General features: G+C 34.5%; 1 protein-coding gene across 1 annotated transcript in view; it reads left to right on the top strand.

Annotated features, from left to right (window-relative positions):
- RFX6 (regulatory factor X6) overlaps positions 1–26,144 on the top strand; it is a 54,384-nt gene that overhangs the window by 14,395 nt on the left and 13,845 nt on the right. The window contains exons 5-10 of the mRNA XM_007190749.2: positions 2,562–2,639; positions 3,755–3,782; positions 19,629–19,736; positions 23,250–23,327; positions 23,450–23,563; positions 25,729–25,778. Of these exons, the coding sequence (XP_007190811.1) occupies positions 2,562–2,639; positions 3,755–3,782; positions 19,629–19,736; positions 23,250–23,327; positions 23,450–23,563; positions 25,729–25,778 (456 nt within the window). The remainder of the gene's footprint in view (positions 1–2,561; positions 2,640–3,754; positions 3,783–19,628; positions 19,737–23,249; positions 23,328–23,449; positions 23,564–25,728; positions 25,779–26,144) is intronic.

The raw sequence follows: 26,144 nt of genomic DNA, 5'->3' as shown, positions 1-26,144 counted from the left end.
TTATTTACATGTTGAGACAAGGATTATAGATGAGAAACAAGAAGATCAAAGTTATAGTAAAAGAAGATTTATCAACTTTTAAAGCAATGCTTAACATGTATTGCTTTAGCAAGTGGCTAGAATGAAGTTATTTAAACTGTAGCATCCATAGAACAAACAGCAAGCTTTGCAAAAGACCATGAAATTGCAATATATTTCCATTGTAATAGATTCTCTTGTTCTCAAGCATCTCTTGCTTTATTTCTTCTAATACATAGACATTTTCTTTGGTATCTTAGTTCTAAAATCTAATAAAGAAAAATAGTTATACTTATTTCAGACTCATGTTCACTCACTAATCCTAATATGCTTGGCTGAATATCATCTAAATCTGTTCATTTGTTATGGTTTTAGGTATTTACCTTATCAATTTCAATTACTATAGCTGCTTTTTGTAATGTCCTTTGCTTAAGTTTCATATTTCCTTCATTTCTCCCTTTCTTCCATTATACTGTAGAGGTTCTTTTCCCTTATCTACCGGAGGAGTATTTTCTTACTGTAAAAATGGAGTTTCTTCTGTTCAGGTTAACAGACTGCTATTGTCCTTCTACCAAAACTGAGGATTTGAAAACTCGTTCCCAGTCTGCCACACTCATAAAATACCTTCACTACCGTGATCACCCTCCATTACTGTTTCTCAAACATAACAGACCTTTCTGAAACATTTCTTATTATAATATGTGTAATTTTTTCATATTTAAAAACTCTTTCTTCTCCATCTCAAATGGCCCAGGGTCATTAGAGGCAACTTCTCTGCCCTTAGAACCTAACGGGAGAGAAGCCATCTCTGGGACTCATGCTTATAGAGGGTTCTGTTCCTCCCCTCCTCCAGCTGATCTCCTTCCTAGGAGACCAGGAGTCCATAGCCTGAGTGATTGTGTCCCCTGAGACTGCATCCCCCTTCAAGCTCACATTTCAGGTCCGTGGGGCCCAAGAATTCCAAACAGTCTCAGGCCTGCCTCCTGGGCCTAAGTGGGCCTCTTCCCTCATCCATCCTCAGGAGACATAGACCAGATGGGTGCCTCCCCCAGCGGGCAGCTGTCTGGGGTGTGTGTGAGAGTGCATCTTGGACATGGAGGCTGGAGTGTTCTCAAGAGGCTCCTCACAGTGAACAAAGGAGCAGAGGCTGGGGAGATAAGGGAGCTGGGGTGGCTCTTCTCCCACCACCATGTTTCCTCGTGGAACTCCAGGAGTCTAGGCATTCTAAGCTCAGAATTACCTACTAGATCATTATGGAGGTACATTGTCAAGATAGGAGGACAGGGACATTTTATTTTGCAATGTGTTCGCTTGATTTATATATTTTAAGTAATTAGACGTAAGGTATGTGGGCCTCCATTTGTACTCTCGTCCTGAGCCTTGAAAACGTTTAGGGGTAGAGTTGCTCTGACAAGTCCCTCCTTTATTACTGAGGTCAGCAGAGGGGCCTTGAAGCGTAGATCCTTCATTGTCCTGTTCACTTTAAATTCAGATGGTGATGCTAAGAAATGAAGTTTTAAATATGGTTACACTGAAGTCTACTGGAAACCCCCTTATTCTTTTATTTCATTCCTTCCCTGATCTTAGATGAACGCAGATTGAAATGGTAAATAACCAAATAGGTAATGGTGCTGCGTGGTGGGCAGAGAGGGGAAAGAAGAGTAAAGGCAGAAATTAGCAGGCTTTGGTCACCCTCACTAAATACCCAGTCTTTGACTAGCGGTTGTGTCACATGTGTAGCATTTGTACTTGGGCGTGGAGTAAGTCTGGGGTGTGCAGTTTAGGAGAATGAGGTACAACTTGAGAGATGCTACATTTGCCTGTGGCTCAGGATCCATAGATACATTTATAGCAAATTATTCATAACACTGTTGCAGTCCATGTTTCATATTTCCATTGATTCATCACAGAGATGTTTTTTTCCCCATTGTTGCACAGAAGTTTGAAGTGAAAATGACAGTGACTTGGGCTTCTCATTCCTCATGAGGAAAATAACTTTCAAAGGGTCAGATGCTTCGTACATATTCCTATGCATGACATCAACGTCTTCCCCACACATAATGTTATACTCTTTTCTCCATTCAATAGATGTACTACAAAGAAAACCCACCATTTTCTTCTTCAGTTGACCACATTCAAATTGAACCAAGCAGTCTGCAGATAGATACGCTTGATATACTTAGAACCAATGTCTACATTTACAAATTTAAGTGCCTGCAGTTAAATGCCTGCAATTATAATTTTTTTTTTTTTTTTGGTTTTCGAAACCTAATTTTTTAGAGGTTTGAGGGGGATTTGCAGTAGGCAATTCTCCTGTCTTTTTCAAGCTTAGAGCCAGAAATATGACCATAAGTAGAATTAGTTACCATTAAAGAAGGATTAAACACATTAAGATGTTACTTAATCAGGAAAAAATCAGGAAAGGAAGATGCAGACCAAGAGGTTGCAGTTCTTACTTGTGGTTTACTTCAATTCTACTTTAGTCTCTTTTTCCCCTTCAAAAAACTACATTAACACAGAGCTGGTTCCTGTTCTTGCTCTAGGTATCATTATTATGGGATTGGCATAAAAGAGAGCAGTGCATATTACCACTCCGTTTATTCTGGAAAAGGCCTGACAAGGTAGAGTTCCACTATCTTCAAGATAAGTTCTGTATGTCTTTAAATATGTATAATATTTATTGAATAAAATGACTTACTAATTTTGCTTATTGAGATGTTTTCCTTTAAGCATCAAACCTTAATTTTAACTTTGTATGGACATTTACAATGACTGGGCAATTAATATACTTTGCAATCATTAATAATAAATTAATGGTGAACCAGGGATCCCAGAGAGATGTAAAAGAGAAATCAGGGAAGCAGAATTGCTTTTAAATTATTATCTACTTATAAGGCTGAGTCTGTTTTCAAGGTAGATTCAACAAAATAAAGGCAGAAAATGTAATTTTTTTTTCTAAGAGATAACCTGTTTTAAGGATCTATGTGCTTGGCCAGTATCTTACAAAGATGAAAAGTTTATTATAATCATCTCGAATCACATATACTTTGATATACCAGCTTACCTTAGTAAGATAAAGCTACTGACCTAAGCTACTGAGTCTCTGTGAAAGAAAAAGCACAAATGAATATAAAGAACATATTGCTCTAATCTGTCATCAACTATCAGGAGGAGGTTATTGACAAGTAAGGTGGCATCTAATGAAACCAGTGATAATATGCAATTATTATTTTTTAAAATACTGGAACTCCAAATGATTAAATCTGCATCTGAGATTGCTTTATTGCACGATTTCCCAAGAACTGCTCTCAAAAGAATGAATTAACTTTAAAAGTAAGGTATCTTGTGGAAAAAAAAAAAATTTTAGTCACCCGAGTCATACTAAGATGAGCTCAGATATTACAAAGAACATAACGGCAGCTTACTAACCACTACTCACTGTGAAGTGAAAATACAGGCCAGAACACACAAATATTTAATATCAAGTGTGCTTTGATTGCCTCAGATCTTACCTGACTTCCCTAAATATCCTTTATTTAACTTTCCCGTAATAGACTTATTTTGTTAGTAAGTTGAGAAAGATGCTTGGGTCCCTTTGAAAATCAAACAGATTTCTCCAGATTTATTTCACTGATCGTGATATAAAGTTACAACTTTTGTAGGTCCTCTGCATTTCCTTGATAGATATAACTGTATATGTATTTTTTAACTAATGAAAAATGTTCTGATTTTTAAGGTTTTCTGGAAGCAAGCTGAAGAATGAGGTAAGAATTAGTTTCATTTCTATTTTACATCTGTTATGTATTACAAGTTTAACAATAGGAGTTATTCATCCTTATTGGCAAATATAGAAATAAATATTATTTATTGAGTCCCTTGAATGGCTGAGGACTTTAGACAGAGCTAAGTTAGATTTGGGGCAACTAATGATTCTTTACATGGACCTACTGAACCACCTGCAATTAACCTAGGAGGGGTAATTTTTCAATTACCCTTACCTAATATCAGATACTGAAAAGATTATTAAAAAAAAAAAAGACCACTATTGATCCAAGAAATTTTTATTTAAATATAAACGAAAAGCCTACAGCTGAGGATATGGAAAGAATTAGTATTTGGAATATACCTATCTAGACAAAACGTTTGATAGTTATCAAGAAACCCAAATGTTAATGCTTGATTGTTTCACTGTGTGTGTGTGTGTGTGTGTGTGTGTGTGTGTGTGTGTGTGTGTGTATTAGTCAGTTTGCTGATCTCTTCTGCACTGGGGGTGGGGATAGGGGTGGCAGAGGTGGGAGCTGAGGAGAAAGGGTCCGCCACATGCACAGCACACACTTTCTCCCTAGACTCCCCTCCTCCTTCTCACTCCCAACCAAAGAACAGATCAGCAAACTGACTTTATCTAAATGAGTTAAACTCCCATTAGGGACTGCATGGCTAATTAGGCACATGATAAGGCCTTCATTGTCCTCAAGTTCACTAATCATTAAAGCAGGTGCCACAGAGCTGAGGGCACACGACAATGTGTTGTGTGGTACATTTGGACCTGAGGTAAATTGTAACTCCATTAGTTTGGTGAAATGATGCAGGCATATGAAGAAATAATATAAAGCCCCCAACCCTCTGAAATGACCAATTTCTTCCCACCAGTGCTTTTAATACAGTTAATGGCTAATTACATAATAAAATCCTCCAGATTGCTCTTTTCATCAATGAAATAATAGCTCTTTATTAGATAAACAGTTGTGAAAGTGCAAAAATATTGACTTAGAAATACACTTCAGTTGACTGAAGTTTATGTCAATAGGGAATTTAAGTCATTTTCTCTCAGGTGTTCTTTCTACCACTTTGAAGAGGCTGGTGGTACCAGCGGTCCATTAGCTGGTACAGCATGCAGATGGCAAGCCTCACTTTATCGGATAAAAGAAAAATCTCCCGCAAGTCTACTGCTTCCTCCTTAGAAGAGCGCAATCAAAACTCAGGTGTAGGTTTTGTTAATCAAGTAAAACTAAAATATTTTGGTTAGGCTATACAACCTATTTTTCTAAAGCTATGGGAAGCAATAATAGAGTATCATTACTGTGATGATTATATAAATGAGCACAGTTAAGGGCTTTCTGAAGGCTCAAAAATACTCTAAATACTTTTTTAAAATTATGATAAAATGTTTGTTTAACAAAGTTGAAATTTTAAAAAACTATTTTGTACTTAGAGTGACCAGCCATCACAGTTTGCTCAGGGTGTGAGACTTTCAGTGCAAACCTTCATATACTTCAGGTCATTTGAACATGAAGAACGGTGAGGTAGGGAAAATAGGTGATAATATTGCCAATTTACAGCTAGGGAAACTGAGGCTGAGATGTATTTGTTTTCTTAAAAATTCACAATAAAGTTCTATTTTTTTTAACCCATGGTTGAAATGTTAATCAGTAGATATGTGGTGATACAGGTAGGAGGGGGCAAAATAATGAAGTCAGAATGGATAGATTTGATCCTTTACAGTGTAGTAGAAAAACCTATCTTGAGCACGTAATCATAACTAATTATAAAGGGTGTCTTGAGAGTTAAACTGGTTTAAGTGGTTAAGGACATTTCCTACAGGAAGTGACATTTAAAGAAAGAACTGAGAATAAGAAGGAGTTTGGAGGAGGAGTAGGGGCAGAGGGAAGAAGAGTGGTCCAGACAGATGGAACAGCATAGATTAGGGTTTCTCAGCCTTGGTACCACTGACATTTTAGGCCAGATAATTCTGTGTAGTGGGAGATGTGCTGTGCATTGTAGGATATTCAGCAACATCACAATGTCTCTGGTTTCTATCCACTAGAATCCAATAGCCTTCCCTCCCCCTCGTTGTGAAAACCAAAAATGTCTCTGACATTGCCAAATATCAAACACTGGCATACGGGAAGGCAAACAAGAGGAGCATCATGTTATAGATGTACGGCTAGTCTGGATAAGAAAATATCTGAATGAGGATAATAGCCCTAGGGATGGAGAGAAGTGACTGATTTTAGCTAGGTAACACTGGAAGAGAAGCAGGTAGAAAGAACAGAAAGATAAGGGGTTCAATTTGGAACTTGCCATATTTGATGTGCTTGTAAAACATCCAGTGTAGACTTGAAGTGAGCAGTTGGATATATGTGGCTGGACAAGAGGATTTAAGTATTTAGTTTGATGGTGATTGAAGTCAGGGTAATGAATAAAAATGTCTAGGAAAAAATAAATAAATAAGAAGAGAAGACATTACGAGAAAAGAGTTGTGAAAAGTGGGAAAGAAAAATAGGGTCAGCAAGATAACTGAAGAGAATCCAGAGAGGTAAGAGGAAGGAGAATACAGTGGCACAGAAGCCAAGAGGAAAGAGTGCTTCCAACAGGAGGGAATGGTTGCTACTATCAAATGGTGCTAAAAGGTCATCAAGATAAGAACTGGAAAAGATCTATTAAATTAGTTAAGTGGAGATAATTAATGACTGCAGCAAGAGCATTTTCAGGGGAGAGCCGAGGTTTGGTTTGTGAAACGAATGGGCAGTGGCATTGAACATAGAAAATTTAGTCAAGTCAAGGGTGATAGTTGGAGGAGGGCTTGACATTTAGTTTTTTAGTTTTTGTTTTTATAAATTTATTTATTTTTGGCTGCATTGGGTCTTTGTTGCTGTGCGCGGGCTTTCTCTAATTGCGGCGAGCGGGGGCTACTCTTCGTTGCGGTGCGCGGGCTTCTCATTGCAGTGACTTCTCTTGTTGCGGTGCGCGGGCTTCAGTAGTTGCAGCATGCAGGCTCAGTAGCTGTGGCTCGTGGGCTCTAGAGCTCAGGCTCAGTAGTTGTGGCGCACGGGCTTAGTTGCCCCGCAGCATGTGGGATCTTCCCATACCCGGGCTCGAACCCGTGTCCCCTGCATTGGCAGGCGGATTCTTAACCACTGCACCACCAGGGAAGCCTGACATTTAGTTTTGAAGGAAGATTAGACTATGGTTCTAATGTTGTTAAAACAGATTCAGTAAAGAGTAGAGACCAAAGATATGAATAAGAGGGGAAAGTTGAGAGTACAGGGTCACTGAAGGCGTGGGCAGGGAAGAGCTTCCGAGTGGAGAAAGTGGCCCTGGAGAGAAGGAACACTTACTCCATTAAAACTGGAAAAAGAAATGGGTTAGTTCAGATGCAAGTGGATTTGTGGATTTTGTGGCAGGAAATTGAGATAGTTTGGTGGTTTGGGATTTCTCTCTGAGGTATCAGCAGTCAGTTAGGTCATTTTCTGTGAGTGAAATCTTGGTAGGGAGTAGTAGGAGCTTGAAGAACTTAAAAAAAGTCCCAGCTGTTCTCAGTCAGGATTCCCAGAGAGAATGTAGCCCTAATGCCCCAAGGCATCCATTGTATGTAGGGAATGGGCTCTTTTATGCATCTGGAATGGTACTAGCTAAGTGCCATCCTTGGGAGAACTGAGAAAATGGTCACTCAAATCCTTTTCTACAGGACTTACTTTTCTCACAGATTCCCTATTGAGAGAGGTGGGAACGGTCTCTGTGGAAGACAAGAAAGGTAGAACATTATAAAATGCAAATTGCAGGAACCAGCAGAAATGCAAAATATTTGGGAGTAATCATAATAAGAGAAGCATACTACCTATTTGAAAAAAAATACAGCTATAAAAGAAAATTTTAAATGAAAGGACATACCACATGTCTGGATAGGAATGCTAGATACTATAAATATGTCAATTCTTCCTTAAATTGGTTTAGACATTTAATACTCTATTAAAATTTTGAGTGGGCAGTTTTTTTTTGGAAATGATTAACTTGATCTAGAAGGATATATAGGAAGTAATAGTTGAGAGAAGTATAAACAAGAATAGTCAAAAGGGACTTGTCTGGCAGATATCAAAATATTATGACACTATTATACTGACTCAAATGTAGGTAGAACAAATCTACAGCAGAAATTAGTTACCTGAAAAAAGGCCATAGTGTGTGTAATAATTTAGTGTGTGATCAAGGAGACATTACAACCAATGAAGAAAGACATATTTTTCAGTGAATTGTCATAAGTCCTTTATGAAGGAAGATAGAGTACCAAATAAATAAATAAAATTCTTCGGGGCATAATGTTAGAAAAAAATTTTTTGGAAAAAAATTTCTATACCTCATACCTTTATGAAGTTCATATAAATTATTAAATACAAAAATAATAATTAGAAGGAAACATGTATCTACCTCATTTCGCGGTGGGGGGCAGGGAATGACTTTCTACCATGATAACAATTTAAGAAATTTCAAAGGAAAAAAATCAAAACGGAAATTGAAAACTCCTTTAAATCAAAGCATCATATACAAAATCTGAAGTCAGAAGAAAGACAGTAGGAAGATATTATTCCATTGTCACAAGCAAATATAACAGTGGGATAATATCTTTACTATATGAAGAAATCCTATCAATTTAAAAAAATATGAAGACCTCAATAAATAGTATAAAAAAAAAGATATGAATAGACAATACGCATAAGGAAGAAAAGGCCAATAAATGCATGAAAAATGAACTACCAAATAAGTTAAAATTAACATTTTAAATAATAAAATTATCAAATATTAAGAAATTATTATGAAGCTGGTGAAAGTATGGTGAGATAAGTTCTTTCGTACCCTGCTGGTGAAGACAGAACAAACTTTCTGGAAAATAATTGCAAGATCTGTGTTCAAGTCTTTAAAGTGTCCATCCTCTTTCTCCCACTAATTTCACTTTTGTATGAGTCTCACATGAAGAAATAATAGAAAATGCAGACAAAATATTATGGACAAAATTGTCATTGACTACAGTGAAAAACTGTATTCAATCTAAATGACTAATAATAAAAATGATTACATAAAAACTGATAGCTAGTGGGAAGCAGCCACATAGCACAGGGAGATCAGCTCGGTGCTTTGTAACCACCTAGAGGGGTGGAATGGGGAGGGTGGGAGGGAGGGAGATGCAAGAGGGAGGAGATATGGGGACATATGTATATGTATAACTGATTCACTTTGTTATAAAGCAGAAACTAACACACCATTGTAAAGCAATTATACTCCAATAAAGATGTTAAAAAAAAAAAAAACCAAAAGCTGGTATATCCATACAATGAAATATTATTCAGCAATAAAAAGAAATAAAGTCTTTTTACAAAAAACAAAAGATTACATAATTTATAAGACTTTTATGGGACTGAATATTATATCATTTATTAAAGGGCTCTTTTAATGACATGGAGAAATGTTAATTAGGAAGAAAAACAGGATGCAAAAACAAATATATGTTTATATGGCTTCAAATATGTAAAATGTGTAAAATAAAACTGGATATATATATATCATATATAAATGATAGAAGATTAATATCTATAAATACTATGCTAAGCAGTATGGTAGCCACTAGCCACACGTGGCTGTTAATTACGTAAAATAAAATATTCAGTTTCTCTGCACATTATTTACATTTCAAGTGCTGGCTAGTGAATACTGTATTTGAACAGTGCAGGTAATAGAACATTTTAAAAAAATAGAACATTTTCATCATTACAGAAATTTCTATCAGATGGCACCATTTTAGAACATGTGTTCAATTTAGTAATAAAAAGATAACCCAATAGAAATGTAGCAAAGTATATGAACAGGCAATTCACACAAGATGAAAAAGAATGATTGATAAATAGTGTTGGTGCTCGTGGTGTCCATTCTGATTGACCAGGTTCTATAACATATATTCAATAAATATTTTGAATACTATCCCTGCCAATAAACATATCTAATTTTTAATCAGGGAAATGCAAATTAGAACCTAAAAGTAATTATTTTACCATTATTGGAATAACAGCAATTAAAAAGTATCAAAATATGTGTTTTGAATATTGTTAAGAATGTGGAGCAGAGGGACTCTCATAAATGGTAGGAGGGGCAATATCTTGGAAAGTTGAAAGTTCACGCACGTTATGACTGCATTCCTAGAGAAAACTTTACACCGTGCACAAGGAGGCACGTATGAGGATGTTCATTGCAGTACTGTTTATAATTTCAGAATACCGAAAAATGAAAGTCTATTATGATATAGTGGGAAAATAAATTTTTATATATTTAATACAGGAAAATACTATACTGCTTTGGAAATGAGTGAACTGTAGCTATAAGAATCAAATTAGGTTCATCTCAAATACCTAAAGTTGTATGAAAAAAGCTCATTGAATGTAGAAAGATACATACTGCATGGTACCAGTTTTAAAGCAATAGTATATGTTATTTAAGAATATTTACATATGAGGTAAATTTTTAAAGGTTTGAATAATAATGATATAAACCAAATCCTGAACATTAATTATTCCTTATGGGGAGGGAAGGAAATGAGATTAGGGAGGGCTACAGAGGCTGCTTTAATATTTCAAATGTCTAATATATTAATTGGGATGGTAAGTACATGAGTATTTATTACTTTTTACCTATACCTTTTTATAAGTTTTAAATAGTTCATAATATAAAAGCAAACAAAATCAACAGCAACGAAAGCAAAACAAAACATGTAGAGGAAATTAAGAGTAATTATCAGTCAGTGGTATGAATTTTGATTGTTTTAAATTTTTTATTCATAAATGTAGTTGTTCAGATTTCAAAAATGTCTTAGAGAAAGTCTCAGAATACTTTAATTCCCAAGAATAAAAAAAACCCAAATGAAACCTAGTTTTAATACTTCGTCCTGGTCAAAGGAAGCCTTTCTTTTCCTGTGAATCTTTTAGTGTGGGTCAATTTTGTTTTAAGTAGCTCTAGTAATGAAGTTGCCATTATTTCCTAAGGAATAAGTCCCTTGATTTCATACATTTCAACCAGGAAGTTTCCCTGATAGCTTGAGTTTCCTTCTCCTTAACATCAACCATTCATGGCCAGTTTAACAACTTTGTACCAAGATAAACAGCAAATCCTCCCTCCTTGGTATATGCTTTTCAAATATTTGTAGACTGTTATCATGCTCTCTTTTAGTCATCACTTAGCCAAACTGTGCAGCTTAAATCCTTTAATCTTTCCTCATAAATCAGACCCTCTTGTCTTCTAATCATATTGTTTCTTTTCTGTAGGTTCCTTCTTGTTTTCTTTTGGAAATAAGATTCTTAATAGTTCAACCAAGAGTAGTGAAGTCATCAATTGAGAGAGAAAAAAAAAAAAACCCAGACCTCCATAGCTGGTCTAAGATCTGGCACCTCTTTTAGTGTAATTAAAATAGAAAATCTACTAGTGGAATTAAAATGATCATATACTAATTTTTCCCAGCTTATCAATCTCTCCTTTCTTTTTGTTACATGTTCTAGACAGAATATTATTATTTGATTTATACCATGTACACATTTGTTAACATATCCAAACAAATTTAATTTTTGAATTTTTTCTTTACGCACTCTTGCCCCCTGTTGATGTTCCACACGTGTTGCTAGCTTCTATTACACAAAACTATAATTTATCAACATGAGAGTTTTAAATAAGAATTAAAGACATATACTCTGTTCCTTAAGTGTGTTTCCATAGCACTCTAACATTTTTATTGGGTAATGTATTATTTGTAACACATGCATACACACACACACAGAGTTTTAAAAATAAGCATAAGATGAAAACTCACGACCTACCTCATAGCTGAAAAGAGGTAAGTCCTCTGTGTGCCCTCACCCCATCACTTCCCCCTCCCTACCAGTAATTACTGCGTTCCAGAATTTGGTGTTAATTACTCCTTTGTCTTTCCTTAAAGTTTTTCACTTATGAATGTATACCATGAATATTAAACACTGTTGTGAGGATTACACAACAATATGAATGTACTTAGTATCACTGAACTATATATTTAAAAATGATTAAAATAGTAAATATTATGTATCATTTATTATTGCCCAGTTTGTTATCACCAATATATTATTTATTATTTTCCCTACATAAAAATGGATTCATTTTTCCCTATGACTTTCTGGTCTCATTCAACATTAGGTTTTGTAATTCATCAATGTTAATATATGTAGTTCTAGTACCTTTTTTGTACTGCTAATATTCCATGGTATGAAAATATCACAGCACATTTATTCATTCCAGTTTGGGAGAATTTTTTCCTTTTTGCCTGAAAAACATTATTACTCTGAACGTTGTCCAGGTGCACATGTGCAGGAGTGGAATTTCGGGTCTTAGGATATATGTACTCATGTTTAACTTTACTAGTTAAGATCAAGGTGTTTTCCAAAATGGTTGTATCAGTTTATGTTGCTCCAGCTGTGTGTGAGCATTCCTTTTGCTCCGCATTCTCAGGAACACTTGGCATTGAAAGACATTTGAGTTTTTTGCCAGTCCAATAGGTGTAAAATGGTATCTGTGGTTTTCACTTGAAAATTGTTTTTGATAACTACATCAAAATTATGAGCTTGAATATCTTTTGGGATTTTTATCAGTCAATTCTATTCTATGAAACGTTTGTTCAGATCACATAATTTTTCTATTTAAAACTTTGGTTCAAAGACTTTATATATTCTGGATACTAATATCCTGTAGGTTATGTGCTGTAAATTACTTCTCTCTGTTAGTGGCATGGCTCAACATTCTATAGTATCTTTTGATGAAGATCATTTTAAACTTTATGATTAGCATTTTTGTATCTTTTTAAAAAATGTGTATAATCTAGATCATAAAAATATTTTTCTATTTATTCTTCTAACACTTAAGTCTTTATTTCACCTGTAATTGATTTTTTGATTATTTTTATTGTGGCAAAATATAATTAACATAAAATTTACTATCTTAATCATTTTAAGTACACATATAGTTCAGTGGTATTAAGTACATTCATATTGTTGGGCAACCATCACCACCACCTATCTCCAGAACTTTTACTCTTGCAAAACTGAAATGCTATACATATTAAAAAATAACTCCCCATCTCCCCTTCCCCCTGGCCCTTAGAAACTAACATTCTATTTTTTGTCTCTATGATTATGACTACTCTAGGTACATCATATATGTGTGATCATACAGTATTTGTATTTCACTTAGCATAATGTCCTCAAGGTTCATCCATGTTGTAGCATATTTCAGAATTTCCTTCTTTTTTAAGGCTGAATGATATTCCATTGTATGTATATACAACATTTTGATTATCCATTCATCTCTCAGTGGATATTTGGATTTCTTCCATGGTTTAGCTGTTGTGAATAATGCTGCTATGAACATGGGTGTACAAATATTTCTTTGAGACCCTGCTTTCAATCTTTGGGAGATACACCCAGAAGAGGAATTACTGCTCATATAATAATTATATTTTTTATTTTTTGAGGAACCATCATACTGTTTTACACAGCACTATACCATTTTACATTCCCACCAACAGTGTACAAGGGTTCCAGTTTCTCTACCTACTGGCTAATACTTGTTATGTTCTGGTTTTTGTTTGTTTTTTGTTCTTTTTTTTAATACTAGCCATCCTAATGGGGATGAAGTGGTATCTCGTTTGATTTTGATTTGATTTTCCCTAATGATTGGTAGTGTTGAACATCTTTCATGTGCTTATTGACTATTGGTATATCTTCTTTGGACAAATGTCTATTCAAGTCCTTTGTTCATTTTTGAATCAGGTTGGTTGGTTTTTTGTTAAGTTTTACAAGTTCTCTATATATTCTGAATATTAATCCCTTTTGAGATATGCAGTTTGTGAATATTTTTCTCATTTCATAAATTGCCTTTTTACTCTGTTGATAGTGTCCTTTGATGCACAAACATTTGTAATTTTTATGAAGTCCAATTTGTCTAATTTTGTTTTTGTTGCCTGTGCCTTTGGTATCATATCCAAGAAATCTTTGCCAAGTCCATATATCTATTTTGAGTTTATTTTTGTATGTGGTATTAGGTAAAGGTCTGTCTTTATTCTTTTATACATGGATGTCAAGTTTTACCATCACCGTTTGTTGAAAAGACTGCGCTTTCCCCATTGAATATTCTTGGCGTCCTTGTCAAAATCTTTTGAGCATTTTTTGCAAGGGTTTATTTCTGAGCTCTCTATCCTAGTCCATTGATCTACATGCCTGTCTTTTTGTCAACACCACAGTTTTGATTGCTGTAGCTTTGTATCAATAGTAAGTTTTGAAATCAGGAAGTGTGAATCCTCCAACTTTGTCCTTTTTCAAGATTGTTTTTACTCCTTGGTGTATCTTGAGGTTCCATATGAATTTTAGGAAGGATTTTTCTATTTGTGCGAAAAACATCATTGGGATTTTGCATTGAATCTATAGATTGCTTTGGGTAGTATTGGCATCTTAACAATAAGTTTTTCAATTTGTGAACACAGGATGTCTTTTATTTATGTTTTCTTTAATTTCTTTGAGCAATGTTTTGAAGTTTTCATTGTACAAGTCTTTCACCTCCTTGGTTAAGTTAATTTTTATCTATTTTTGATGCTATTGTAAATGGAATTGTTTTCTTAATTTCTTTTTAAGATTGTTCATTATTATATTATAGAAATGCAACTGATTTTTGTGTGTTGACTTTGTATCCTGCTACTTTGCTGAATTCATTTATCAGTCCTCACAGTTGTTTTTGGTTTTTTTTTTGTGGAATCTTTAAAGTTTCCTACATATAAGATCATATCATCTACAAACAGAGATCATTTTACTTCTTCCTTTCCAATTGGATGTTTTTTTTTCTTACCTAATTTTTCTGGCTAGAACTTCTAGTTGAATAGAATTGGTGAAAATGAGCAGCTGTGCCTTATCCTTGTCTTAAAGGAAATGCTTTCAAGCTTTCACCATTGAGTAGGATGTTTGCTGTGGGTTTATGACTTTAAATATGTTGAGGTAGTTTCCTTCTATTCTTAGTTTGTTGAGTGTTTTTATTATGAAAGGGTGTCAAACTTTGTCAAATGCATCAATTGAGATAATCATGTGTTTAGTTTTTCTTCATTCTGTTGATGTGGTGTATTACATTGATTGATTTTTGTGTTCCGAACCATCCCTACATTACAGGAGTAAATCTCACTTGGTCATGTTGTATAATCCTTTTAAAATCTTGCTGAATTCAGTTTGCTAGTATTTTGCTGAGGATTTTTGTGTCAATGTTCGTAAGATATTTTGGTCTGTAGTTTCCTTTTCTTGAAGTGTCTTTGTCTGACTTTGGTATCACGGTAATGCTGCCCTCATAGAATGAATTAAGAAGTGTTCCTTCCTCTTCAATTTTTTTGAAAACTGTAATGTATTTCTTCTTTATATGTTCTTCTTTATATGTTTGGTACAATTCACCAGTGAGGCCATCAGGTCCAGATCCATTCTTTTTTCAGGAGATTTTTGATTACTGATTCAATTTCCTTACTAGTTGTAGACTGATTCAGATATTCTGTTTCTTTGTGATTCAGTCTTGGTAGGATTTGTGTATCTGTGAATTTATCCACTTCATCTAAGTTATCCAATTTGTTGATGTACAATTCTTCATAGTACTCTTTTAAAATCCTTTTATTTTAGTAGACTCGGTTATCTTTTATTTTTTGTCTTAGTCATTTGAGTCTTCTCTCTTCTTTTTTAAAGTCAGTCTGCCTATGGGTTTGTCAATTTCAATCTTTTTGAACAACAAACTTTTGGTTTCATTGATTTTCTTTATTGTTTTTCTATTCTCTATTTCATCTATCTCTGCTCAAATTTTATTATTTTCTTCTCTCTACCCATTTGGGTTTACTGTGTTCTTTTTCTAATTACTTAAGTTGTAAATGTAGGTTGTTGATTTGACATCTTTCTTATTTTTTCCCTTAGTACTACTTTTGCTGCATCCTGTAAGTTTTCTTGTGTCATGTTTCCATTTTCATTTATCTCTAAATATTTTTTAATTGCCTCTATGATTTTTCCTTTGATCAATTGGTTGTTTAAGAGTACGTTTAATTTTGTCAAATTTGTTAATTTTTCCAGTTTTCCTTCTGTCATCCCACTGTGATCAGAGAAGATAATTTGTATGATCTCTATCTTTTAAAATTTATTGAAATTTAATTTATGGCCAATATACATGGTCTCTCCTGGAAGATGTTATATGTTCACTTGTGAAAAACGTGTATTCTGTTGTTCAGTAGAGTGTTCTGCCTATGTCTGTAGATCTAGTTGGTTTATTGTGCTGCTCAAGTCCTCTATTTCCTTACTTATCTTCAGTCTTGTTGTTCTGTGCATAACTGAGGGTGGGGTATCAACATCTCCAACTGTTATTGTAGAACTATTTCTCCCTTTAATACTGTCATTTTTTTCCTTCATATATTTTGATGGTCTTTTATAGGTGTGTAAATATTTATAATTATTATATCTTCTTGATTTATTGAACCTTTTGTTAGTATATAATGTCCTTCTTTATCTTCTATAATATTTTGTGATTTAAAGTCTATTTTATATGATATTAGAGTAGCCCCCCACCACCCCATTTTCTTTTGGTTGGTTTCATTTGCATGGAAATGTCTCTCTTTCAGTTATTGATATCACAAAATTAGATCTTTATAAATTGTGTCCAAAAATATACAATAATAGTTTTTTAAAATAATGCATTAGTCTTTAAATTTTGTAGAAAACAAAATGTGGAGTTACAAACCAAAGTTACAATAATATTAGCTTTTATACTAATAATTGTTTTAAAAAAATGTCTCTTAAATTATGTAGAAAACAGAAAGTAGACTTACAACTGTTGTTACAATAATGCTAGCTTTTATAATTGCCCATGTATTTTCCTTTACTGAGATCTTTAATTTTTTGTACGACTTCAAGCTACTGTCTAGTGTCCTTTCATTTTAACCCATAGGACTCCCTTCAGCATTTCCTGTAGAACAAGTCTAGTAGTAACGAACTCACTCAACTTTTGTTTATCTGCAAATGTCTTAATTCCTCCTTCACTTCTGAAAAACAGTTTTATCAAGTATAGGATATTTGGTTGACAATTTATTTCTCGTAGCTGTTGGAATATGTCATTCTGGAATTCAAAGTTTCTGCTGAGAAATCTGCTGATAATCTTATTGAGTATTCCTTGTAGGTGATGAGTTACTTCTCTTTTGCTTCTTTCAAGATCTCTCTTTGTCTTTGTCTTCTGAAAATTTGATTATAATATGTCTTGCTGTACATCTTTTTGAGTTCATCCTATCTGGACCTTGTTAAGATTCTTGGATGTTTATATTCATGTTTTTCATCAAACTTGGGATATTTTGAGCCATTATTTTTTCAAATAATCTCTCTGCTCCCCCTCCTTTTCCTCTGGGATTCCCACAATGTGTATGTTGGTCTGCTTGATAATCTCCCATGGGTCCCTTAGATTCGGTTTACTTTTCTTACATTTTTTCTTTCTGTTTCTCAGATTCAATAATTTCCATTATCCTTTTTTCAAGTTCTCTGATTCTTTCTTCTGCCTACTCAAATATACCTTTGAATCCCTCTGATAAGTTTTTAATTTAAGTTATTGTACTTTTCAGCTCTAGAATTTCTTTTTGGTTTCTTTTTAGATTTTCTATCCCTTTATTGATATTTCAACTTTATTTTAATATTTGTTGTTATTTTTATACAGTATCTTTTTATTGCATGTTCTTAATATTTGTTTCTTGATTTTAGAAATTCAATTGACTTTTTCATTGATTTTGTCTGGTACTGTTTCAAGTATGATACTATGCAAGATTGGCCTATAATTTTTCTTTCCTTTTCTGTCCTTGTCCAATTCTGGCATAAAAGTTTTTAAATGAATTGGGAAGTGGTTCTTCTTTTTCACTGTATGGAAAAAATCTTTTCAGTTTGAAATGATTTGTTTCCTGAATGCTTGAGAAAATTCATCTGTTAAATCTCCTGGGCCAGTTTTTTTTTTTTTTTTTTTTCCTTTGTAGAAAGATTTTTGATTACTAATTATATTTGTTTCATGGAAATGAGACTATTCTCATATTCCTAACTTAAATTTAATACACCATGTACATTATGTATTGTCATTTTTGGTTTCTATTTCTTTGTCTCTCTTTTCCAATCTCACCAAATTATGCTTTGGGGATGAATAAACATGATATTCCACCCAAGAGAAAAGGTATAAGAAAAAAGTGTAAGCTTTCCTAAAGTTAGAATTTAGGTGCATTTTTTTATGTTTATCAAATGTTAGTTTCATATTTTGCCATATCATTTCCTTCCAGATTAAATTCTTTATTTTCTTGCATTTTATTATTTTTCCCTATTCATTGACAATACCATTCTTTGTCAGCACAATGATAATTGGTGCTCATAAATGACAACCCAAAGCAATTAAAAATCTTTGAAGCATATCTTGAATTAAGACTGATTTAATTTGGATCAACCATGCTATTATCTCAGTTTATGATATTTATGTAGTAGTTCTTTATTAATTTCTTAAAAATTAGTCAATCAGAATAATCCTTTTCTATCCATGCTTGAAAATAAAGATTAACAAGGCTAAAAACTAAAACCTAACCTGAAAGTAATGAAATTCTACTGCACTTTTAGTATAAAATTTGTGTGAAAGCATATATCAAATCAGTCAATAAGAAATTGGTGTTTAAGGACTCAAAAGTCCCCCCAACTTCTTTCTGATTTATCATGATAATTCTGTAAGAGTCTACAAATGTTGGGAATGATAAGGCAGGGTAGGGACCCAATCTACCTATGTAAGTAATGAAGCTTTTGTCTAGTAAACATCTTCAATATGACAAAGACACACAAAGAAACACAAAAACTCGAGAAGCAAATGTAGGAAAACTATGAGAAAGAATGAAATTTGGTCCTTGCCAGGAACACTACTTCCTTTACCATATTCACAATTTTATTCTTTGCCAAACTTTTTACTAGAATCCAATTTGTTAAAGTTTTGTTTGTGGAGAAGGAACAATCAGTTGTGACCTGGGAGACTGATTCGCCAAGGCTCTGGTTCCGTCATGAATATGCGTTCTCTCTTTCTGTGTGTGTTTCTTGTAGGTACATTAGCACTGCAGTATTATATGTTACTTATTTGTCATTTTTTCTAATTTTCTGAAAACTACCAGAGGTATGCTTTCCCTAAAGGATTCAAAAGAAGAACAAATATCTGAATTTGGCAGGGGGAAGAAGACTGAGGTGGGAAAATCCAGAGTACTAGTTTGGGACTCCAATCACAATTTTACCATTAATTATCTCTGAGGTTGTATAAATTAATTAACTTATTATCATCGCATTTATTTAATCCATAAATGATTTGGTAATCCATAAGTAAATTTGGCAATTTCTGATCCTTTCATATTAAAATAATTTCAGTAGTCTAAAAACAGATCTTTCAAAACTTATGTCACTAACAAATGTAAACTTGTGAACTAAAATTAAATTTCTAAAAGTTGTGAAAAATGGCAAGTGTCTAAACTAAAATCCAAAGTATAAGAAAAATATCCAGACTGTGAAACTATTTATGATTTGGCAACAGTAATTCTGCTGAAATGTCTAGTTTATTCAGTTATTTGATCTAATAAACAGTTACCCAAATCTCCTAACTTGTCATGGTTTGCAGGATGAAAAAGAATGAAATTTTGTAAGTTTCTATTCTGTTAGAATTGTATTTTGGAGCCAAACAATTGATAATGATTTATTTCTTTTCATTTTTCTAAATTATAGGGTGGCTTCACTCGTAAATATTCGCTTAGCTCAAAAACTGGAACACTTCTTCCAGAATTCCCCAGTGCTCAACACCTTGTGTACCAAGGATGCATTTCTAAGGACAAGGTATCAATTAAAGATACTTCTCTATTGATTTTCTGATATGTTGGCTCCATATCTCAATTTGCTGGGAATCTCATGGCACTCGCAGGAAATAGAAATCTACATAATCAAACATAATTGACTGATTTATAGGAGGGACAAACATTTACTAACATCGATTAAAGACTTTCCAATTAATTATTTACCATCTCCATGATAGTACATAATCAGAAGGTGGTAAAATAAACCTCTAAAGACTAAAGATTATTTTTATTTAAAACTCAGTATCAAGGAAGAAAATACTAGAATGTGTCTATCACATGCAATTTCTTTAATTATAAGCGTTATATTTTCTATTAGCTCCATTTAATTTCAGTAACTGGTCATCAAGCACTTCTCTAGGACAGAATTTGTTCCTAGCACTGAGGGGGAAATGCCTAGATGAATGCAAGGACCCCACTCGAAGATTCCAAAGATTCCTCTCCATTGTAAAACTCTGTGCTCTGTTGCAAAATTTGTTGAAAATTAAGGTAGAAACAGTTTCATAAAATTCAGTTTATAAATAAACTTTCAGTGCTTATGTAGTAAAGTCTAAAGGTAAATCCTCCTCTACTTCTGAACTTCTAGAGTCATTTGCTGGCTATCTGCTGACTAATAGTAAGATCCATTATTAAATCAGGGCATAAAGATTTCTACATTCTTCTTTCAATTAACGTTCATTTTTAAATTAGCATTTGCGGAAAACATCTTTCATAGTAAGTTTAAGTCAGTTCATATTTTGAGGTGCAAAGATAGAGGAATATTATTAACAATGCCCACCTGTATTACTTTAGTAGTGGGCTTTTGTAGAAACTAGAAATAAAAATGACACATTCATAAAAAGGTCTATTGATAGATAAGTAGAGATGCACAGCAACTTCTGGTGTTCATTCTAATGACAGACTTACTCTCCCAGTTAAGAACAGGCAAAATACTGAAGATAATTCTCAGATGCTGATTCAAGTCTCCTGGAGTATGTCCACTTCCTACTATTCTCCTCTCCCATCACATTCCTCAAGGTTATCACATCATTTTTTTAACCATATAGAAATAATGTGTGATATTATGACTTCAGATTTGAGACACCTCCAGTAGATGTTAACATGTGGCACTTTGTGGGGGAACTTGTGGAAGTCTGCGGGACCTCGGGGAACACAGTTCTTTGGGGGAGGGTATTGTTGGCTCACCTTTGTGGAGAGGATAGCTTACATAAAAACATATCAAGAAGATGCTTACTGTGTAAATATACCAGGTGAGGAGGGTAGATGGAGAGAGTAACAAAGAAAAAAAAGAGAAGTGAAGAATATGTTCCAATAGTTTATTTCAGCTTCTCTGCTAGCTTCCAAGGACTTCCTTACCTGCCAACTTGAAAAACTGGTCTGTAGGTCATTTCTCATTCAGTATTCAAGATGCTTAAATAACCCCTGGTTTCTAAATTCATTCCCAGTCGTCCCCATCATGAGCTCCAGGGACTAATACTCTTTGTCCCTTGAGGACATCTGGGCCCTGCCTTTTACCTTCTTAGCCAGTAGCCAGGTTCCTCAGGTAAGTTGTCAGTTCCTAGAAAGGCAGGTGGGGCTGAAGCTAAGCACTTTAAGCACCTACTTTCTTGAGGCAGGAAGGATGGAGACTTCCTAGGGAGAAGCTGACCCCAGTGAGGGGTGCTGGCTGAAGCTGAGAGGCCTGCTTTCTGCCCCCATCACAGTGTCACTCAAGGCAGTTGCCACCCTCCCCCCACTTGCTCACTGACCTTACTAGAGCTAAGCCTTGCCTCTGCTCCTACCCTCTGTAATGTGATGTCTATTCTCAGAAAATTGAGCAAAAGTATGTTTATAAAGACTGCAGAGTATGCTACAGTGAAAATTTATTGTCCTAAGACTATGTAAATATTAAATAAAGTATCAGTTATAAGATTTAAATTTTTTGATGATTTGTGTATAGGAGAAAAAATTTTGACACAAATAAATGGAAATATTTGTGAAGATAAAAGTTTACTTGTACTTTAGTAGGTTTCAGGGATCAAAGGGTTAATTTTGGACAACAATTATGAATTCCTTTCTATCTTTCATGCTGTCCTTATCCTCATTTTAGAAATATGTCTTGGCAACCTATCTAAAAATATAAAATCGTTGCTTAAAATAAAGAGCATGTCTCATTTGCATCAATGGTGACATGTCCTGCCAGAGGTGTGTAGTCAGCATACCTCCTTGGAAGTAGATTGGTAATCTGCATGTCATCGTTATACAGCTTTGCGCTAAACCACAAAGATATGTGCTGTTGCTGGGCTGCAGGGACAAAGGTTGGAGAGCAAAGAGTTGGGGTAGGACACCCCCCATCATCATGACCACCCTAGATACTATGAAGGTAAAAATAGCTAACAACTGTAAGTTTCTTAACATGAATTATGGATTACTCCAACCACTTTCATGTGTTAATTTATTTAGTCCTCATAACAACCTGACTAGATATTTACTGTTATTATGATCTCCATTTTATAGATGAGGAAATTAAAACACATAAATGTAAAGTAGTTTGCCCAGCATCACGTAGCAGATTAGAGCTAGCATTCAAATCCAGGTATCCTGCAGGCAAAGCTCACACCTCTAACCTCTAAGCCTGTTTCTGTTCACATAGAACACACAACCTGTAACAGATAGGAATATTTCTAGCTTATGAAATAAAGATGTTGTGAATATGAATATTGTTAGTTTGCCAGAATATTATCAAGTTCTAATCCATCGCATATTTTAAAATGTTTAAAACTTTCTATTCCTGCAATACAAATATCAGTGTAACATGGAAATAAAGAATTTTCATAACAGACATTTAATGTTCAAATCTTTTTTTGGTCAACAAGTCATTTGATATTATTACTAATTTTAGGTAATGTAGTAAAGTCTTATACTTCATACCAGGAAAATTGTTCCAGGTGCATCATGTCTCATTTTATCTTCTTTAACACCTTATGAATGATATGTTATTACTACCTTACTTGAAGATATAAAGCTTGGGGTCAGAGACAAAGCAACCCGTGCAAAACAGTGCAGTGGAGCTGATGCTCAGTGTTAGCTGACCCCACAGCCGAAACTGGAAACCACTGCACCACACTGCCCAAGCACCTACTTAATAAAACTGTGTGAAGAGTTGATGTATTTTACCATTTTACATTTATTTCTCCAATCAAAGGTAATTTTTTTGTTAAGCAGAAAACTACAATGTTGCTTTGGCCCATAGTTCCCTGAACAATCAGCTTTTTCATCATTCTTATCACACTGTCCTGCAATTGTCCATTTGCTTGCCTTTCTCCCTTCACAAGGCTGTGTGCCCCTTAAAATAAGAATTGTGCTTTTATTTTTGATTCCTCGGATTGAGCACAATGCTTGGTACATAACAGGAACTTTAAAAATGTGTTTGAATATATGAACAAATGAATGCATGAACAAAATGAAGGCAGCACTGAAAGGGTGCTTTTGTTAAGATTTTTCTTCCTTGAAATAGGTTGATACCCTAATAATGATGTACAAAACTCACTGCCAGTGCATCCTGGACAATGCAATAAATGGAAACTTTGAGGAGGTAAGAGTGACAAAGAATGCTTTGCTGACTATATTATGTAAACGTTCTTGTCCTGTTCTTCATATGAGTTCATGTTGAGGAAAATGTTAATATTAATGTACATACGCTTTGCTCTCAACTAGATCCAGCATTTCTTATTACACTTTTGGCAAGGAATGCCTGATCATCTTCTTCCCCTGCTTGAAAACCCTGTTATCATTGACATTTTCTGTGTTTGTGACTCAATTCTTTATAAGGTAAGCTCCTTAGGATGTCAAACATGAACCATATATTTCTTTAAAACACATTCCATCTAAATTTTTGCAATATATTTTCAATAAATTTGTTATTCCTGGCTGGAGATACATTATTAATTTTTTTTCTGAGGAGAAAGCAAGCAGTTTAATAGTGTATATTTAATAGTGAATGTATTTTAATATAACTTTTCATTAAGTAAAACAAAATCAGTTTCTGTTTACAGCTAAGAATGATTCTAAATGTGACATACTTCCATAAAAACTTAGTTAATTTTTATTAACTGTTTAAGGTGTTTTCAGAGTAAATAACTTAGTGGCTTTTTCACAGTATCAGTGTTTTGGGGAAAGCAGAATTAAGCACTCTTATGGGACTAATAACTTGAAAAATTTGGAAATCTCTAGCGTTAATGCATTCATGACCAATTCTGTTCTTAAGCCAAATAAGAGTCCCTAAGTGTCTACAGAAGGATCACGAGGATATCGTAAACAAATAGGAGCTGGTTGGCCATCTAGCCAGGCATTCAGCGGGGAAGAGGGTGAAGCTAATTCCCCCAACAGTCTGTTCCCTAGTTAGAGCAGACACAAGTCCAAGCTAAGGAAGAAAACTGTATTGCAATCTGGGTATTTTAAAGTGAGTTTGTCTACATTAACCTCCTAAATTGTCAGAAGGAAAAACAAAAGCTTTCCTTTTAGAACATAATTTGAGTGAGCAAGAAAACCCAAGCTGGAGTCCTGTTAAGTATTTAGGAAGTAAAATCCTTCTAAGTTAGCTGCTGCTGTTACGTTCTCAACTTTGCAGAGAAGTGAAGCAGAAGCTAGATAAACTCAGTCCAGAAGCAACTTTGCACATCAAGAACTGTAGGTGGGCTTGAACCAGGATGAGGGAGCCCATATTTTCCTCTGTTCTGTTCTTCCTCATCACAGTATAAGAAAATAGAGTCTCTACCTTTAGTTCAAGCTAAAGCTGAAGAAGGACAAAGGAGAGCAAGGATTGTCTCATTTTTCTGGGTCAAATAAGAATATCATCATTTAGAGAGAAAGGGTTTAGTTTGCACTGACAGAGCGTCTGAAGTGTTTAAGACATGAGTAACCAGAAAGGGGAAAGAAGGTGGTTCTAAGAGTAGGTATAAGAAAAGACCTGGACTCGTGCACACACATTTACCAGCATCAAAGTAAAGCTGTTTTGGACTGTGATTCAACACCTCCAAGAAATATCCTTAAAGCATAACTTCCTCCCCCAGCAAATGGTCTATTTCTTTGAGTCCAACACAAAAGTCCAGAGTTTAAGTACCGTTACGTGCACAGAGCTTTTCCTCCTCCTGGTGGACCCAGGGAGGCACAGTGAGCACTGTAAATAGAGCAGTGTAATATGAGCTTCTGTAAGATCTTCATCCCATCCCTAGAAAGTGGTCAGCTTTCAGTCCATAAAACTGTACATGATTGCCAAGGCCAGTTCATTGGTAACTAGCATACTGGGCATATACAATACTGTCTCTTGTTTTAGTGTTTCATATACACGGACTACATGTGCATTTTGCTGGTAAGCTCCACAGGCCTTTGTAGATGAGTATCTACTCACGTTCTGAAATATCTTTGAAATATCCAAGACGACCTCTTGGTCCTCTTCTCCAGGCTGGCGCACTCAGTTTATGAGCAGCCTAGGGGATCTGTACTGTTCATATCCTATCTGGTTCCCCATCTCCTTTATTTATCATAATTTTTCCTGAGCTGGGATCAGTCAGCACTAATTTTTTCTTTTTTTCTTTTTACTAGTTCTCATCAAGGTCCTACTCACCATATCACCCACATTTAAGGTTCAGTCTGGCCCTTTATTTTCAGTGTTCCTTATGTTCCAATAATTAGCTCTCTGTACCCGGTACATTCGTGTCACCTGCTTAACTAGCACTGCAGTGCTTCTATATACCCCCGCTCCCCTTGCCTTTTACACACACACACACACACACGCACACACACACACGCACACACACACAAACACACATACACAACTTACATATATACATTCATTTTAGAGATAAAAGTATAACTTTCAGAAATGAGTTAACATATTATTCTCTAGAAAGCTAGGAATAAAAAGTAATTGACAAAGAGTGTGTTTCTATAGAAATATTAAGGATTTATGTTAACTCTCTTTTGCTGTGATTAAGGTTCTAACAGATGTACTCATTCCTGCAACAATGCAAGAAATGCCTGAAAGGTAGGTTCAGTTAATAAAATATGATAGTTGCTTGTATAGGGTTTAACCTTATACATTATGGTAAAGCAAAACATTAAGTAGAAATTCATTCATTTACCAATATTATTTTCCTATTCCCGTCCCTTTGTATGAGCTATAAGAGATGTGCCTCAATTTTTATATTCAAACCTCAATGAACAAAATCGATGGAACAATCCTGAAATCCCTTTAATTTGAGAGCTGCCCACATGAAAAACAAATATTTAGGTGTAGTTGACCTTTAGGTTACTGAGGAAGCTCTTCAATGGCAACTGGCTAGAGGGAGATGAATGGGGATAATTGATGGAAAATAATCACAATAATAAAACTATAAGGAAAATTATTTTA

Source organism: Balaenoptera acutorostrata, chromosome 14, assembly GCF_949987535.1.
Source record: "Balaenoptera acutorostrata chromosome 14, mBalAcu1.1, whole genome shotgun sequence".
NCBI lineage: Eukaryota > Metazoa > Chordata > Mammalia > Artiodactyla > Balaenopteridae > Balaenoptera > Balaenoptera acutorostrata.
The sequence above is the reverse complement of the archived record's forward strand: the minus strand, read 5'-3'. Positions and strand labels throughout refer to the sequence as shown.